At 43.8% G+C, this 19,359-nt stretch overlaps 2 protein-coding genes across 2 annotated transcripts in view; both read left to right on the top strand.

Annotated features, from left to right (window-relative positions):
• Nucleotides 1–7,125, top strand: part of LOC131104041 (inactive dipeptidyl peptidase 10) — a 41,222-nt gene extending 34,097 nt beyond the window's left edge. The window contains exons 19-25 of the mRNA XM_058050750.2: nucleotides 1,559–1,625; nucleotides 1,705–1,896; nucleotides 1,968–2,022; nucleotides 2,095–2,194; nucleotides 4,648–4,706; nucleotides 4,794–4,866; nucleotides 4,948–7,125. Of these exons, the coding sequence (XP_057906733.2) occupies nucleotides 1,559–1,625; nucleotides 1,705–1,896; nucleotides 1,968–2,022; nucleotides 2,095–2,194; nucleotides 4,648–4,706; nucleotides 4,794–4,866; nucleotides 4,948–5,171 (770 nt within the window). The 3' untranslated portion in view covers nucleotides 5,172–7,125. The remainder of the gene's footprint in view (nucleotides 1–1,558; nucleotides 1,626–1,704; nucleotides 1,897–1,967; nucleotides 2,023–2,094; nucleotides 2,195–4,647; nucleotides 4,707–4,793; nucleotides 4,867–4,947) is intronic.
• A 963-nt stretch (nucleotides 7,126–8,088) lies between these two features.
• On the top strand, nucleotides 8,089–18,858 carry cs (citrate synthase). Its single transcript, XM_058050753.2, has 11 exons — nucleotides 8,089–8,379; nucleotides 13,438–13,488; nucleotides 13,686–13,793; nucleotides 15,799–15,864; nucleotides 16,077–16,208; nucleotides 16,424–16,612; nucleotides 16,943–17,142; nucleotides 17,218–17,347; nucleotides 17,428–17,529; nucleotides 17,587–17,796; nucleotides 17,890–18,858. Exons 1-11 carry the CDS (start codon nucleotides 8,104–8,106, stop codon nucleotides 18,058–18,060), a joined length of 1,635 nt encoding a protein of 544 aa, XP_057906736.2. The 5' UTR covers nucleotides 8,089–8,103; the 3' UTR covers nucleotides 18,061–18,858.
• Nucleotides 18,859–19,359: the final 501 nt, after the last annotated feature.

Raw genomic sequence — 19,359 nt, 5'->3', positions numbered from 1 at the left:
ATGTTCACGTAATTGTGTCTAACGTAGCTAACGTACAAATCTAACGTACGTATTTCTGTAAATGTCTCACCAGTTTGTCCAAGACTCTAAATTCACGTACGCACTTTTTGTACGTTTATGTAAACATCGAGATAATTTATAGTCTTGAACTAACCCAACGTACGTGTTTTTGTAAACATCGGATACAATTGTTTGACTAAGCTAAAGTACGTGTTTTTGTGCGTTCTCAGAAACGTAAAAGGAAATTTACAGCTGTTAACTATCCGAACGTACGTGGTTTTGTACGTCATCTTTTGGCGCTTATGTAAGTTTTCGTAAATGTCAATCAGGTTTGTGAGACTCTAAATTAACATAAGCTAACACAAGCTAATTTAGAGTCTCCAGAAAACCCAACATATCTGTTTTCGTAAACGTCAAAGATAATTTAGTCCTTAAAAACCTACGAATTTTTGTGCTTTTACGTAGACGATAAAGACAATAGCGTCCATGTTTTTGCTAAATGTCAAAGACAATTGACAATTTCAAAGACAATTTTTATTCCTTTAATTAAACGTCAAAGACAAATTTGAGTCATCAACAAATCCGGGGGTCAGCAACCCGCAGGGTCATCAAACGTACGCGTTTTTGCGCATTTGTGTAAACTTCAAAAACAATTCAGTCAACTAAATTAATGTTTTCATAAAACATCAAAGCCAATTTAGAGTCTCCAGAAAACCCAACATATTTGTTTTCGTAACCGTCAAAGACAATTTAGTCCTTAAAAACCTAAGAACCGAACTGACTAATTTTTGTGTTTTTACGTAGACGACAAAGACAATAGCATAAATTTTTTGCTAAATGTCAAAGACAATTTACAATTTCATGACAATTTCGCGTCAACAACAAACCGTGGGGTCAGCAACCCGCAGGGTCATCAAACGTACGTGTTTTTGCGCATTTGTGTAAACTTCAAAGACAATTCAGTCGTCAACTAACTTAATGTTTTCATAAAACATCCAAGCCAATTTAGAGTCTCCAGAAAACCCAACATATTTGTTTTCGTAACCGTCAAAGACAATTTAGTCCTTAAAAACCTAAGAACCGAACTGACTCATTTTTGTGTTTTTACGTAGACGACAAAGACAATAGCATACATTTTTTGCTAAATGTCAAAGACAATTGACAATTTCAAAGACAATTTTTATTCCTTTAATTAAACATCAAAGACAAATTTGAGTCATCAACGGACCCGGGGGTCAGCAACCCGTAGGGTCATCAAACGTACGCGTTTTTGCGCATTTGTGTAAACTTCAAAGACAATTAAGTCGTCAACTAACCTAAGTGTTTTTAGAAATATCGTAGACAATTCTGAGTCTTCCCCTAACCTAACGTAGTGTTTTCGTAAACGTAAAGACGATTTCCAGCTTTCAAGTTTGTTTGACAGCAAATATGCTAACGTATGCTAATGATGCTACATTGCCATTTCTTCACCTAAGAGACAGTTTAAGTCTAGAATGAATCCGATGTTTGCACGTTATGTAAAGATAACCCGGTCATTCCACCCGTTTGCGTTCCTCAGACGTGCACCTGAAGCTATCTTTACCTCACGGTTACGAGGCCAACCTGCACCCTCTGCTGGTCATTGTGTGAGTAGCTAGCCCACCTGACCCCTCCCCTTTCAGCTGTCACAAGTCTTCAATCCGGTTTGTCTGCCTCGTCCCTCAGAGACGGGATTCCCGCTCATCAGTTTTTGACGGAGGAGTTCTCGCTGGGCTGGCCTCAGGTCCTCTCCAGCGCCCACGGTGTAGCGTTGGCCTGGGTGGACAGCAGGAGCGGGGCGGGGCGCGGACAAAAGGCGGCCGCCGCCGTCAATAAGCTGGGCCCACTTCGTGTCAGAGACCACCTGGAAGTCGTCGAGTGGGTGCAGCAGCATCATTTGGCAACCATGACTCCGACGCCACTAAATAAATCATGGCTTCTTCATGCAGGTTGTTGATGAAGATGCCCTACATTGACCACCGCCGCATGGCGCTCTATGGAAAGGTTGTAGCGTTTTCATTCATACCAGGACTTCACAATCCTTCCTACCTTATTCAAGACTTCTTTTCCCAACAGGCCTTTGGTGGACATTTAACCCTGAAAATGTTGGCAGCGACAGAGAAGCTCTTCCGGTGCTCAGCTGCCGTGGCCCCGATCACAGACTTCAGGCTTTATAGTCAGTTGGCCTTCCTCTTCTACCGACTAGCTAGTCGTCCGCCAACCTCCATGTTAACCTGCTTATCTGCCTTTCCTACCCAAGTATTGAGCTGCCAACCTATCAGCCTTCCTGTGTACCCTAAGACTGTCTGGTCAACCTACCTATCAATCTACCATCTGCATCCCTTGCCATTAATCTTTCTACCGACTGACTTAACTCTTGACTTCAGTATTGAGGTACGTACCAACATAGGAACCGACCTACATAACGCTTAACCAACCAATCAGCCTTCCTGTGTACCCTAAGACTGTCTGGTCAACCTACCTATCAATCTACCATCTGCATCCCTTGCCATTAATCTTCCTACCGACTGACTTAACTCTTGACTTAAGTATCGGGGTACGTACCAACATAGGAACCAACCTACATAACTCTTAACCAACCTATCAGCCTTCCTGTGTACCCTAAGACTGTCTGGTCAACCTACCTATCAATCTACCATCTGCATCCCTTGCCATTAATCTTCCTACCGACTGACCTAAGTCTTGACCTAAGTATCGGGGTACGTACCAACATAGGAACCAACCTACATAACGCTTAACCAACCAATCAGCCTTCCTGTGTACCCTAAGACTGTCTGGTCAACCTACCTATCAATCTACCATCTGCATTCCTTGCCATTAATCTTCCTACCAACTGACCTAACTTTTGACCTAAGTATCAGGGTACGTACCAACATAGGAACCAACCTACATAACTCTTAACCAACCAACCATCAGCCTTCCTGTGTACCCTAAGACTGTCTGGTCAACCTACCTACCTGTTGACATACCAATCAATCTACCTACGTATCTGCATTACTTCCTACCGACTGACCTAACTCTTGACTTAAGTATCAGGGTACGTACCAACATAGGAACCAACCTACATAACTCTTAACCAACCTATCAGCCTTCCTGTGTACCCTAAGACTGTCTGGTCAACCTACCTATCAATCTACCATCTGCATTCTTTGCCATTAATCTTCCTACCAACTGACCTAACTCTTGACCTAAGTATCAGGGTACGTACCAACATAGGAACCAACCTACATAACTCTTAACCAACCTATCAGCCTTCCTGTGTACCCTAAGACTGTCTGGTCAACCTACCTATCAATCTACCATCTGCATCCCTTGCCATTAATCTTCCTACCGACTGACCTAACTCTTGACTTAAGTATCAGGGTACGTACCAACATAGGAACCAACCTACACAACTCTTAACCAACCAACCATCAGCCTTCCTGTGTACCCTAAGACTGTCTGGTCAACCTACCTACTTGTTGACATACCAATCAATCTACCTACGTATCTGCATTACTTCCTACCGACTGACCTAACTCTTGACTTAAGTATCAGGGTACGTACCAACATAGGAACCAACCTAGATAACTCTTAACCAACCAATCAGCCTTCCTGTGTACCCTAAGACTGTCTGGTCAACCTACCTATCAATCTACCATCTGCATCCCTTGCCATTAATCTTCCAACCGACTGACCTAACTCTTGACTTAAGTATCAGGGTACGTACCAACATAGGAACCAACCTACATAACTCTTAACCAACCTATCAGCCTTCCTGTCTACCCTAAGACTGTCTGGTCAACCTACCTACCTGTTGACATACCAATCAATCTACCTACGTATCTGCATTACTTCCTACCGACTGACCTAACTCTTGACTTAAGTATCAGGGTACGTACCAACATAGGAACCAACCTAGATAACTCTTAACCAACCTATCAGCCTTCCTGTGTACCCTAAGACTGTCTGGTCAACCTACCTATCAATCTACCATCTGCATCCCTTGCCATTAATCTTCCAACCGACTGACCTAACTCTTGACTTAAGTATCAGGGTACGTACCAACATAGGAACCAACCTAGATAACTCTTAACCAACCTATCAGCCTTCCTGTGTACCCTAAGACTGTCTGGTCAACCTACCTATCAATCTACCATCTGCATCCCTTGCCATTAATCTTCCAACCGACTGACCTAACTCTTGACTTAAGTATCAGGGTACGTACCAACATAGGAACCAACCTACATACTTCTTACCATACCCATTGACCAAACTATCGGCCTTTCTGTTTACCTTGCAGGCCGTTTGGTCAACTTACCAAGCTGTTGACATACAACCTATCCACCTACCTACATATGGCCCGACTTTACCCCCAATTAACCCCCAAAACCATTGACCGAAACACTCACACAACCTGAACCTCCCCACATACCTTGGTATTCCCCTACCTATGAAGCAAACCTGCCAAACTACTGACCACCCTACTTACAGTATCGGCCTAGATTACTGTTGAACTACCGATATCAACCCAGTTCTTGGTCTCCCCAACCTGCCTGTTGACCCTACGGTGACCTACCTCTGTGGGGGCTACCTAGCTAGCGGTTTCAGGTTATTCTTCTGTTGCAGACGCCGCGTTCTCCGAGAGGTATCTTGGCCTCCCGACGAAGGAGGAGCACGTTTACTCGGTAAGCTGTCGTTAGGTGACTCCGATGTTAGCTAGTTAGCTAGCTAGTCTCAGGCAGCAACATTTTCTTCTTCTTCCATTTCTGCAGACCGCCTCTCTGCTGGAGGACGTCAGCAAACTGAAAGATGAGAACTTTCTCATCCTCCACGGGACGGCAGACGGTAAAACCGAGTCTTTTCCTTCCATCCAGTCTCCCGACTCAACTCGTTAACATGCAGGGTTGGTTTTCTTGTCCCTCAAAGCGAGGGTACACTTCCAGCACAGCGCCGAACTCCTGAGCCGCCTGGTGAGGGTGGAGGCCAACTACTCCCTGCAGCTCTACCCGGACGAGGGCCACACGCTGAGGGAACCACGCAGCGTCCAGCACTTCCAACGTACGCTGCTCAACTACTTCCTCAACTGCTTCAAGCACAGCCTCCTGTCCGAGGCCGAGGAGGACCAAGACGAGGAGGAGGAGGACGACTGAGGACTCCGGGAGGACTATCGGAGTTTGGGGGTGTGGCGGCGGACTACCAGGCTCAAGAGTACGGGAACGGGGACCAAACACTCTTAGCTTCCACACAACTGGAGGAACTTCACTCGCTACTGCACACAGTTGCTTCTGCCCCCCCCCTCCCCCCCCCCCCCAAAAAAAAATCTTTATTTACAAAATACGCTGGATGTACTACAAAGGAGTATTCAGGTCACGATGAAAACACCAAAAATTATATCCTTTCACAAAAAAGTTGCAGGAATAAAATGTGTTACTTTTTTTTTTGCAAATTTTTAGAGGATAAAAAAAATTATTTTTCTGGGAAAAAAATGTTTTTTCTCTGCAAAAAAGTGTCGAATTAAGAGAATAAAGTGGTAGTTTTTGGATCTGAAGAATATAACAAAATATATAAATTAGTGATATATTTTTTTTGGACAAAAACCGATATGCCGATATTGTCCAATTCCTAATTTCTAATACCGATATCAGCCGATACCGATATGCGTAACGTGACATATCTCCTGTGGTGGAATGAACGCATACCGTATGTCTTGGATACAGTATCGGTTTTCATGATCGGGAAAAAAAATCCAATACCGATATCACATTTATGCTGATATCAGGCCGATACTTATCGGTAGCGCAGTTTTCATCAAATAAGAAAGTAGAAAAAGTAGTATCACCAAAACATATGACTTTGTTTGTGTTTTTTTTTCCTGTCCCTAAAATGACAACTTTAATATATAAATTTTACAACTGTCACTTTTATTTATTTGGATATTTAATGTTATTTATTTGGATATTTATTGTTATTTATTTGGATATTTATTGTTATTTATTTGGATATTTATTGTTATTTATTTGGATATTTATTTATAAAAATCTATTTTGTCTCAAACTACTGCTACCTTAGTGTCGTCATGTTATGATTAGGGCTGTCGATCGATTAAAATATTTGATGGCAATTAATCGCATTTTGTCCATGTTAACTCAGAATTAATCACATTTAATGGCATTAATCGCATATTTGACAACCCTAGTTATGTAATTTTTTTTCTCAAAAAGTATAATTTTTTTCCTAAATTCATGATTTTAATTTAAAAATGCTACTTTTTTTCTTCTTTTTTTTTTTTTTTTTTTTTGCTGCTACTTTTTTTCTAGAAGATCTTGGAATATATATAAAAGTGTCTTAAAAGTTGGACTTTTTTTCTACAAAATAGCACCTTTTCTCCTAAAATGAGTCTCCTAAATTCATGATTTGTATATATTTATTTTAAAATGTTTTTGTCCTCAAAAAATACTAATATAATGTAGCAATTTTTTTCAAAAATCTTTAATCTTTTACGGTTATCCTTGGTTGGTTGTTGTGTTTTCAGCGGCGAACTGCGATACTCCTTTGTAACATAAACAGTGAAACAGCGAAGGCCCCTTTTTTAACGCCCGAGGCCCAACGGGTTGGATGCAGGCAGACGCCGGTGCCAAATGTGTCCAGGTTTCCAGTACGGGGTTCGGTGTACATACAGGCATGTCAAGTAGTTTGCTTTTTCTGTGTTCAAAAATGTTGCAAAAAGTCATGACGTTGTCCCCGCCGGGACCGGCGTGGCAGGTTCCGGTATGACTGCTGTTTTTGAACAGCGTGTTTACGTCTCATTTAGCGTGTCGTGGGACGTTCGTGGACTTTACCGACTGGTCTGACGGCGTGCAGGAGCGTCGGGGGGGTGTCTACGCGGCAAGGCCGTGAGCCTTTTGCCGTCAGAAGGAGATTGCCTCCACCTTTTGATACTCTACTTCCCCGCATTGAACTGGTCTTCTTGCATAAGTTAGGCTTGTCTTTGTTTGAGGTGGTCAGCGGCCCTTCAAAGTAAAGCGTACGTTGCATGCCCCCCCCCCTTCAGCCAGCATTTTCCCCACAAAACCTTCACAATTAAAGATCACTCTCTTGTTTTGCTTCCTGGTTGTCGTGAATCATTGGGGGTGTTTCATTGGCTCTCCACATACGCTCATGAATTATTGCATATTTTTTATATATTCATATAAAAAAGAGTAAATAATATTTGAAATTAATACTTTAATATATAAACCAAATTAAAAAATTATATTTGGAATCAAAATGTAAAAACTTTTGTATACTTTGTGTTAAAGTATTAATATAAGCGGTACATAAAATGGATGGATGGATATTAAAATTAGCAAATAATATTTTAATATTTTTAAATATTTTATATTATTTATATTTTATATTAATTACCATATGTGGATTATACATCAATAAATACAAAGTATTATTTTATATATTTAAATATTTGAAACATTATTTACCAAATTAATATTAATATAAATTAATATTAAACATGATCGTTTTTTAAATAATACTAAAAGTGTTCATGTTTTAAATATATTATGAATATAAATAATAATAAAAATATTATTATGAAATGTTGCAAATTTATATTAAAAGTAGTGAATGATGTTTTCATATGAAATATTACATATATTAAATCTTAAAAACATTATTTACTAATTTTAATATGAATATTTTTATATATAAAACACAATAATTCATAATGTTCACATATTAACTTATTGGTCTGAGTATGTTGGACGGCTGTTTGTATATGTACTGTGTGTCCTATGATTGACAGGTCCAGTCCAGGATGTTCCCCGCCCCCCACCCAAAAAGTGAGCTGGTCTAGGCTCCAGGTTGTCCTGACCCTAATGAGACCAACAGTATAGAAAACTTAGTCTATAAGAAAGAAGGACAAGGTCATGAAAAGTAGAACGTACTTAATATGTACAGATGCTTGTATCTTCATCGGAAATGATGTCTAAAAGTAAGTGAACTGTTCGTCATCGTAGCTGAACAAGTTTTTACAGTGCGTTCTTGAACGCACACTGGTGGTTCGCTCAACGTTAGAGACGTCGTCCAATGAGCACCAGGCACAGCGACGCCACGACCACTCACACGGCCATGCACGACAACACACTTCCGGCTCATTGGCCAATCATCATCGAGACTACTTGCGGGCCCGAATCCCTCTTCAACCTTCTGTTCTTCGGAGGGGCACCTTCAAGCGGTTCCGTGGCGCACTGGCAGCGGCTTCCTGATCCACAGAGAAGACGCCAAAAGAAACACTTGAACACACACGCAGCGATGTCTTTCCTGACTGTCAGCAGGCTAGCGCCTAAACTCCTCAACTCAAAGGTAAGAAGACGGACGGCACGGGCGGCCGCCATGTTGACTTTTTTATCATCTCAGCCTTTTAAGCCGCGAAGCTGAAAGCTAGCCGGCTAACGACGTGCTAGCTGCCGTTAGCGAGCACACTGTGAGACAAGGCTGGCCAGTCGCTGTAAAACTCTCTTATAATCACCAATTTACCTCCAGTTTTGCTGTTTTCAGCTTTTTTTCGTCACAGCGGAGCTAATGAACGCTGCTCGTTTGTGTAGAACCGTAGTAGGTCTAAGTGAAGCAATGTAACGACTTTCCTACTTTTACTAACAGACAATAAACTGACAATGTTGACAGTTTAGACACACGGGGTGCGTCAATCCTTCCAAAAAAAAGCCCCCACCGCCCTGTTGACCTTCACTTTTAAAACGCCCTATTACTTAACCTCAGATCTTGAGATAAGATCCTCCGTGTGTGTCTTTAATAGCTATAAAATATCTATATTATGCTTTACAAACCTCCAAAAGTGTCTATTAAATTGATGTGGCGTGCATATTAAATTGTTATACTGAGTATTCCCACTGTGGGGTATTTTTTTTTAAAACTACATTTGATACCTTCTCAATGTCTCCCAAGACACACCCTTTGACCTTCACTTATCAAGTACCTTGCGTCCCTGCAATGACAGGAACCTTGCTACGACCTTTAACCTACTGTCTTACAGACCTCTTGACTTCGGGAACGACAACCCAGCAAAGTAGCGCAAGTACGTAGTAAAGGTACATGTGTATTCCGGGTTACGATTAGGCTTGCGAACCGATGAACCGATGCCACCGGGCATCCGGTTTGACAAGCGAGAGATATGGTAGAAGCCCCTCGGATTGTCTCCTAAACGAACGGATGCGTGACTGAAGACGAGAATGGGTGTAAACAGCGACAATGCGTACGTTATAGCAATTTAATTTGACATACTGTGTCAAACTAAGTCAGGAACAACATCAAATTAAAAGCACCACCATCCACCAGTACGAGCACGGCGTTTGTTTTGGATAGAAACGATAGAAACGTTGTTTGCTAGCATCAATCAATGCAACAATTCTGCACATTCGCGCTCGATAAGGTCATCGATTAGCGTGTTTTTCTCTGCGATTAACGTGCAAAATTTACGACAAAGTGTTTGCGTTCATTTTTTCCCGCTAGCGTCCAGTGTCGTGTTAGTAATACACTGCGTGAGACCAGCTGTGCTTAATGTATTTTTATCACAAAACGTCCTTGGCAAAACAGGACCCGACCCACAAGTGTCAGCATGTCTTCTTGATCACGGCTGCAAAATAATGAAAGTTGCAAGCAAGTTGTAATCCAAGGACAGAAGGTCATACATGGAAAAGGTAAAGCCCTTTTTATCAAGTGGACCCTGAAAATGAAAATCATGCATTAATTAGCTAGAGTAGAATATTACAATGCCGTCTATACTGGAGTAAATCAGTCCCTCCTTTGCAGTATCTCGTCCCACCATTGGCTCCCGATACATTTTGGAATCCTCCAGTTTGTGTTCAAGCCATGAATGGTCTTGCTCCAGCATGCTTGGCTAAATCTAGGACCCTGCACTCCTCTGATCACATGACATCGGAAGTCCAGAGGACGTGATGCAAAAAAATAGAACTTTGGAAGTCCCTTCCACGTGCTATGGTCTATAACGGCGCTATCGGGTTTTCATTCTAAAAACTATATATTCAGACTGTCATGTGACATGTGACGAGTATAGTTCATTTAGATGTCGTTGTGTACATTACAGTGGTGTGAAAACAGTTTGCCCCTTCCTGATTTCTTAGTGCAAACCAATGGAAATGCTAATCAATGACAGCATAACTGAACACAAAATGCAGTTTTTAAAATGAAACTTTTATTATTAAAGAACAGAAAAATATCAAAATCTACATGGCCCTGTGTGGAAAAAGTGATTTGCCCTCCCATTTTTCCCATTAAAACATAACAGATTAATTGAGATTTCTCAAGAAAGCTTTGGGACTCCAGCAAAACACATTGAGAGTCATTATCAACAAATTACGGAACAGCGGTGAACCTTCCCAGGAGTGGCTGGCCAACCAAAACGACCCCAAAAGTGCAACGACGACTCATCTGAGAAGTCAAAAAAAGACCCCACAACAACATCTGAAGAACCGCAGGCGGATGGTAAAGGGGAAAATACTCTGACCAGACAAAAGTAGAACTTTTTGGTAGGTGGAAGGTCTCTCATTACATCTGGCATTTTCCAAAAAAGACCATCATTGCAACAGTAAAATGTGGTGGCGGTAGTGTGATGGTCGTGGGCTGTTTTACTGCTTGGAGACCTGGAAGCCTTGCAGTGATAAATGGATCCATGAATTATTCTGAAGGAGAGTGTCCGGCCGTCTGTTGGTGACCTCAAGCCGAAACCAAACCGGGTTCTGCTTAAGGACAATAATCCAAAACACTCCTAACCTGTATTCTATGGAGATGCTTCAAAAGGCGCTTCGTGCTCCGAATAAAGAAACTCCACGCACCAATTAGTAACGAATCAGTATTCATTTTGTGCGCTTTTGTCTTTGACCCCACCCAAGCCAACAGAGGTTTGACACAAATGACGTTGTTTGAGGCCCACTGGGTCATCTTTATTTACAACCTTGTACAAACTTTAGTGGTTATCAGAGTCTATAAAAAGGGAAAATGTGCAGATAACCCCCCTTTGCCCTCCATAGAGCTTTATTGTTCTTACGTAACACCCCCCCCCCCCCCCCCCCCGCCATCCCCATGGCCATGGCCAGGAGTGCTGGGAAAATGTGACCGGAGTGAGATTAAATGTCTGTCGTCCGCATGGAGAGGAGCCAGACCAGGGGGGATGCCGCCCCGAACGCCTCCCTGGGGTTCACGGTTTGTGCGACTGGTGGGAGCCCCGAGACACGTTGGAGATACTACGTCTCTCAACAACATACGTCGATCGTGCCGCCACTCGGGGTGTTATGTAATGTGTGTGAGGACTCAAACGTTAAAAACTGTCTAAAACAGGTTTTCAATGCTCTAATTAGGCAAATGTTAGATGTATAAATACGGAAATAAGGTTTATAAATAAGGTATGCTCACCAGTTAAACTAAGGATTACTGCATACGCATTATAGTCCTATTAGTACATCATTGGAGTCCATGTAATGATTATTAGTGAAATACTACATATGAATATTTTAACCCGAATAGACTCCTGGTACTCTTTACAGAACAATAAAAGTTCCCACTACATGACCGTGTTCTCTACTCTATATAAGACAATATCAACTTGGGAACATGTTTCAACAAAACTTGTTTGGAGTGATCCTCCCATAAGAGGCCGAGTTGAAACAAGAATTGCATTTTTACTCAGGCAATCAGCCCCCCGCCGTGCGCCCCACCCCCCTAATCACAAACCTGCACCAACCCCACCCACCCCGACTCGAGTTATATTTCAGGGGACGACGTGCAGCGACTTTTGTACGACCAAATACCACAAGCTTGTACTGTAAACACAAACATTGGCAGCATTATTCCCTACCTTACTCTGCCAGGCGCTAAGGAAGCGTGTTGCTAAGAAAACTGACTGCTTATTAATGTGATTTATTAAATGATTTGCATTTGGCACAAACAGACCAGATTAAATCAAACAACTATACTGTAGTACAGCAACAGCACGGAGGCTCAAGGCTGTAGTTTAATTGGCCTGCTGTACAATCTGAAATATCATTTTTAAGATTTGGAAAATCAATTGTAATTTCTTGAGAATAAAGTCAGAATATTAAGAGAAAAAATGCAGTATTTATTTTAGAAAAAGGTACAAGAAAATCAATCCTTTCAAAAACATTAAAGAGAGCTTTTTTTTAAAGTTATAATATGAAACAAAGCAACTATAATGAGGTTGCGTAAGACTGCGGAAAAACAACATATTTTGGGAGTACAGTCATAATTATGAAAGTTCAAATAGTTCTAGTAAAGTCATAACTTTCTGAGAATAAACTCGTAATAATAAGAGGTAAAGTAATGTCATTTTACGAGCAAAGAGTTGAAATATTAAGTCATTAAATCCCTGCCATTCAAAAGCCATCCCTCTCGGTGTCGGCCATTTTGGATGATTTGGACAGATTTTTCAAGGCGTACAGAGTATTGTGTTCTTGAGTTATATCGACGTGGTTTATACTAGAACATAGGTACGTTTCAGCTCAATATCAAGAGATGCATTTCAAGCCTAACTTTCACTTTGTCACAAATAGAGCCATATATATTTGTATATATAAAATGTCATTCTTCTTTCTCTTTCGCCTTTTCCCTTCAGGGGTCGCCACAGCAAATCAATCAGGACCAAGGGCCTTCCCACTCTTCATCCTTTTCAATGCTCTTCTCACTTCCTGTTTACCAATCTTTGCTACTTCCTGGTCCACAGCAGACACCTCTTCTACTCGTCCTTCTCTCTCCTTTTTCCTGAGTCATCAACTCTTTCCGTCTTCCCATCCGGGGGTGTCAAAAGGTTTTGACACCCCCGGTTTAGATACTGTAGCTGTCACAAAAGCACTGAAATGAAAAGTTGTGCTTGAAATGTATCTCTTTTTTTTTTTTTACTTTTTTTAGTTGGGAACTGATATTTTCCTGAAACATACCTATGTTCTGCTCATGATTCTATAGCCATAGAAGACAACATTGTGTGTGACTTGAAGGATCTAAAATGGCCGGCTGGTACTGAAGGGGTCGTCTTTCTGTGTTGGATAGTTTTAAAAGAGAGAAAAATGGGATTTTTACAAATTGTAACGAGAGGCAGCCTCCTAAGGGAGCCCTTAGCGTCTCTCACTGTAATACCGAGGATTTATTAACGAGCGTTCGGTGCCCATGGGTGTAAAATGCAGGGTTATTAATCCACAAGCGTTATTGATTGTTTTATTGACGTGCGGTGCAGTGGGCGTGGTCGGCCATTGTGAAGGGATGGAAGCTTTGCTGCAAAATGTTGCTATCCAATAATTGATGGCGTTATCCTCTGCAGATGTCGGCACCTTCTTCTTAAAAACATGCATTGATTATTCTCTATCTGTGCATCCACAGAACGCAACCTTCTTCATTACGGCTGCAAGAAACGCCAGCGCCTCTACGACGGTAAGTTGTCCGGGAACCAAAAAAGAAAACTGCCAAACCGAACGTGCTGACCTTTGTGTGGACTCGCGATCAATACCGGAGTTCAGTGTGTGCTTTAACATCTGTTTGATGAACCCCTGGTCGTATTGGAGCAGTGGTCTATTTTGGGGTTTTGAATTGTGGCTCATTTATTTGTTTTTCTTTACTGTTCCACACAGAATCTGAAGGATGTTCTGTCCGACCTCATCCCCAAAGAACAGACCAGGATCAAGAACTTCAAACAGCAGTATGGCAAAACCAACATCGGGCAGGTTACTGTGGACATGGTGAGTCGACCCCACAACTCTTGTTCCCTCATTTCCAGCACAGGAACATGAAAAGTATGGAGGACCAAAACTGCCAAAATAATAAATAAATGGGGAAATAAAAACAAAAATATTTTTTTTTACATTTTTGAATCTTGTTTTTTATTTTTGCTTTTATTTATTATTTTTTAAAAATAAAAACAAAAAAAAAATGTAAAAAATTAAATACAAAAAAATAAATATAAATGGAAATAAAAACAAAAATAAAAAAATATATACATAAATAAATAAAAGCAAAAATAAATACAAAAATAAAAAACAAGATTCAAAAATTAAATTTTTTTTTCCCCACTTTTATTTATTTATTTATTTATTATTTTGGCTGTTTTGGTCCTCCATAGAAAAGTTCCATGTTAGAACATTTTTCACCGATTGTCAACAAAGTGTCAGCTGGAATTTGGACCGCTATTGCAATACATCCAGTACTTCTATGCAATACCCAGCAAAATGTCATTGTATAGTCAGACAATTAAGATGCATGACAACACAAATATTTGACTGGAAACCTCCACATTTCATCCTTTGGGCTTTATTCAGTCTCCATGAAATGTTTTGTTTTGTTCCAGTATTTGACACGTAACACGCTGATGTTTAATTTTAGTTGACTTTAATTTCAGCAGGTAAGCCATCAGGCGGAAGGCAGATTAGTTGTGACACGTTAACCTACTTAACATGTCTGTGCCGGCCTTATTTACCGTGTCGGCTATCAGTCGGGTCATCTGGCGGAGGTCACACATGAAGCGAGCCGCGCCGATGCCGCTTTCACTGCTGGAACACACGGGGGAGAGAGTGGCGGCATTAGATAGCTAAAAGGCTAAGCTAAAAGCTAAAAGTACTTGCCTTACGCCACAAATGTTGAGAAAGAAACAAACCTAAGTTTTGCTAACAGGAAGTGGGTTCCAACCTGGGCTTGTCAAGAGCAGCAATTTTTTTTTTCCTATTTTAGGTTTTGCTAATGTTGTGTTGAGGCCCGATGACGTGGACTTCAGGGTGTCCACATGAGTACCACATAGTAGAAAAACCGCTTTGATGCTTTTTTAGCACCAACTTCCATCTCACCTGTTCTTTGTTGAAACCACATTGCTAATCCACAGGCTACAGGATCCCTGCAGGGACAGGAAACAGCCACGACTGCATAGCATGCTAGCGAGCTAGCTAGTTAGCCTCCAATTTATTTATTCTAAACTTAAATGGGACCGATTATACTCATTCCCAGCCCTTGGTATTGCGTTATAGACTGCTATGGAGCAGCTACGCACAATAATCTGCACAGGAAACTTTCTAGATCTTCCAGAATCTGCACCTATTCCAGATGGATTGCCTTACATTTCCAATACGGTCTGCTTTCATTTATTCCATCCACGGCCCGCCTCTGGACACACCCACTGTAGGGTCACAGTGATCCGGTGTTGGAAAAAACTCTCTGAAACCGGGCGTAAACAGCCATCGCAAACTTCTTTGAGGGCTCACTTCTGAATGCCAAATCTTATTACCTGAAACTTTGGTATGGTTTAACACCATAATGTAACATTCTAACTACATTTAGAGGGCAGAAAAGTGGAAAAAGTTTTAAACTGAGTTTTAAAACATACCACTTCCACATTAAATGGGAGAACTTTTTTCCCCCTTTCACATTGACAATGTCTTGCCGTTACTGACACCTAGTGGCCAGTATAGAATATAGCATGCATTTTAATTTTGACATGATTTATTGATTTGTGTAATACACGATAGAATGAGGGAACGATATTTGAAGGGCAACATAGCGAGGGGCGACTGTGCTGCCGTGTGCGTGTGTGTCTGTTTTCCTAGCCCCTCCCCTCGCCACCAGGCAGGAAGATGGTTTTGTCTGGTTCCGTCTGGTTCCGTCTGGTTCCGTTGGTTTCAGCACCTCAGTTTGGGGTTGCAGTACAAATGTGGAACGTGTGTATTCTCATTGACTGTACTCCTTTGTTGTCCTGCCCAGGTCTATGGCGGCATGAGGGGCATGAAGGGTCTGGTGTACGAGACCTCCGTGCTGGATCCCGACGAGGTCAGTGTGTGCTGTACTTTCTTGACATCTCGCCATACCACCAGCGACTAGCTTGCTACGTATTGTTCCCATTTTATACTGGATGTAGCGTTCCTTTCTTGACCAGCCAAACTATGAAACATAGACTTGGGAATGACTTCCTTGGGAATGACATTACTTCCGATTCTTGTTCTAGTACAACATGACAACTCTCGCTTGGTGTTTCCTCGCAGGGCATTCGCTTCCGAGGCTACAGCATCCCCGAGTGTCAGAAGTTACTCCCCAAAGCCGAAGGAGGCGACGAGCCGCTGCCTGAGGGTCTCTTCTGGCTGCTGGTCACGGGACAGGTGCCCACTGAGGAGCAGGTGAGGATGGGGTCGGGATGCCGTCATGAAAAGGACCTCCTTGAGGTTGAGTCCGCATACAGTCAGCTGAGTCAATCGAGTTGCGTAACTCCGATGACAAAGGCGGAGTTCGCCATATCGCTCTGACCTCCCGAGCTGTCAAAGCGTTTTATTGACGTTAAAAGCCAGACTGCGTCCAAAGTGCGCGTCGGTTAATGGCGGGTCCCGTCTGCCAGGTGACCTGGGTGTCCAAAGAGTGGGCCAAGAGAGCGGCGCTCCCCTCGCACGTGGTCACCATGCTGGACAACTTCCCCACCAACCTGCACCCCATGTCCCAGTTCAGCGCCGCCATCACCGCCCTCAACAGCGAGAGCAGCTTCGCACGCGCCTACTCGGAGGGCGTGCACAAGTCCAAGTACTGGGAGGTGAGTGGAGGGGTTCTCCAGATCCATGGAATCTTGTACTTATGGAATACTAAACACACTTTTCAACATTAGAGACCTCTACACAAATTATAACACCCCTATGTGAATTCACTTACCTCGTCTGGCCTGGAAGTGACCCCGGGGGGGCTTGGGGGTGGGCGGGCAAACGTATGGAGGACAGGAAGGGATGTCAGGGGTTCAGAGTTGACTTTTAGACACCTGGTGGCCAACATGTACTACATTTACAATTAGTTCATTTTGTGTGAAAATGAATGAATTAATTACCGTGACGGGGGGCGTTGACGGCATGTACGCTCCCCCCCCCCCCAGTACGTCTACGAGGACTCCATGGACTTGATCGCCAAGCTGCCCTGCATCGCCGCCAAGATCTACCGCAACCTGTACCGCGAAGGCAGCAGCATCGGCGCCATCGACCCCAACCTGGACTGGTCCCACAACTTCACCAACATGCTAGGCTACAGCGACGCCCAGTTCACCGAGCTCATGAGACTCTACCTCACCATCCACAGGTGGGGGCCGCGTCCCGGCGTGCTTCACCCCGAATGAACGCTTGGCCTCACGTATGCTTTTGTGTCACGTGACAGCGACCACGAAGGAGGCAACGTCAGCGCCCACACCAGCCACTTGGTGGGCAGCGCCCTGTCGGACCCCTACCTGTCCTTCAGCGCCGCCATGAACGGTCTGGCCGGTCCTCTCCACGGCCTGGCAAACCAGGTTGGTCACCACAGGTGGGGGGTGGGGACAGGGGGGATGTGTGACCCCCGGTGCTGATGCTGATGCCGTCCTGTCGCCAGGAGGTGCTGGTGTGGCTGACGGCCCTGCAGAAGGAGCTGGGGGGCGAGGTGTCGGACGAGCGCATGAGGGACTACATCTGGAACACGCTCAAGTCCGGAAGGGTAAGTCAACGGACCGCCGGTCATGGGGGACGCCGTGTGACACTCCCTCCGCCCCAGGTGGTCCCGGGCTACGGCCACGCCGTCCTGAGGAAGACGGACCCCCGCTACACCTGCCAGCGCGAGTTCGCCCTGAAGCACCTGCCCAACGACCCCATGTTCAAGATGGTGGCCCAGCTCTACAAGATCGTCCCCAACGTGCTGCTGGAGCAGGGCAAGGCCAAGAACCCCTGGCCCAACGTGGACGCCCACAGCGGCGTGCTGCTGCAGGTCAGTCTTGGTCTCTCCACCAGGGGGGGCAAAACACCAATTTCATGTTGGATATGAAGATCTGAAGGTTCAACCAGCAACTGTGCTCAACAGTACTACGGCATGACGGAGATGAACTACTACACGGTGCTGTTCGGTGTGTCGCGGGCGCTGGGCGTGTTGGCCCAGCTGGTGTGGAGTCGGGCCCTGGGCTTCCCGCTGGAGCGCCCCAAGTCCATGAGCACGGATGGACTCATGTCCCTGGTGGGCTCAAAGTCGGGCTGAGGCGCCGGGACCGAGCACGGAGTCGACCCCGAACCTCCCACCGCCCCGCCCCACCCTGCCGGAATCAAAGACAGTACGCTTATTTCCCACAGCGCTTTAGTGTAACTATCTGGGAACTCACACACACACACACACACACACACACACTACCGTAAATGCTCAAATGATCGCTCGTTAAATTGTTGTTTTTTTTAACATTAATAATGATTTGGAGTGCATGAGAAAGCCGAGAAGGACAATGTAGCTCCATGATGAACATATCTAGTACACAACACAACCGATGTTGTAGCGGCGCATTGTCATGCGCTACGTGGAAATACACGGATGTCATTTATTAGCTAAAGTCCCCACACGGGCTGGAGAAGATGTTGCTATCACCGCCTTTTTAAAGCGCATGCAGAGCTCCATATAGATATATAGATATCGACATAAACACGGATGTTATTAAATCGGAACCCGAGTAGGTGGCTCTCGTTTCCACCGTATCCTTTGCAACCCTTTAAAGCGCATGCAGAGCTAAATGAGGCCGCCGGAAATCTTGGCCGCTCGGGATACCATTTTTTTTTTAAACAAAAACAAACCACATCAGGGGGTCGCCTACAGCCACAGGTGTATCTGTTTGAGCCGTGCGGTAAATTGGAGCATTTACGGTATCGTTATTATTGTCGTAGCTAGCATGGCGAGCTATCAAAGGGAATTGTGGGAGTGAATGAAATGTACTTCCTTTGTGTTTAAGCCACGCCCCCTGCACCCCCCTCCCCCACCCACGCTATCGATGGTTTCACTCCCACGAACAAACACTCCGCCGTTCCCGCCGCATTCATCAATTCAAACGTAAGAAATTGTAAAAAAAAAAAAAAAACAAGCTTGTCTCCGATACGCCGCACAAAATCGTCTTTTTTGTTTTTTTTGTTGTCTTTTTATTTTTTTTGCTTTTGCCATCGTGTCCCCCCCTCCCAGATCAAAATGACATCACGTTGCGTCCCGGCTTTTGAAACGCCGAGCCCGAGAGCGAGCTCCAAACCACCAACATCTTCGATTTTCTTTCCTTTTTAGTAATTGTTTCCCACACGGGAGCGCTTGTTTTCCACACGGGCTGCTCCAAAATCAGCACTTGCCCCCTCCTGTCCCCGCCCCCCCCTCCTCGGGTTGCGTGTGTAGGACCGTCACGGGTTTGTGCTTTTATTTATACTTTGTGTACATAGCTTATATATGTATATGATGTACATGTATAGCTCACAACTTGTCATACTTCCACCCCCCACCCTCTCTCTCTCTCTCTCTCTCAGGGCGGGGGGG

This window comes from Doryrhamphus excisus, linkage group LG15, assembly GCF_037039965.1.
Source record: "Doryrhamphus excisus strain RoL-2023G ecotype Guam linkage group LG15, RoL_Dexc_Guam_v1.1, whole genome shotgun sequence".
In the NCBI taxonomy this organism is placed as follows: Eukaryota; Metazoa; Chordata; class Actinopteri; order Syngnathiformes; family Syngnathidae; genus Doryrhamphus; species Doryrhamphus excisus.
The sequence above is the reverse complement of the archived record's forward strand: the minus strand, read 5'-3'. Positions and strand labels throughout refer to the sequence as shown.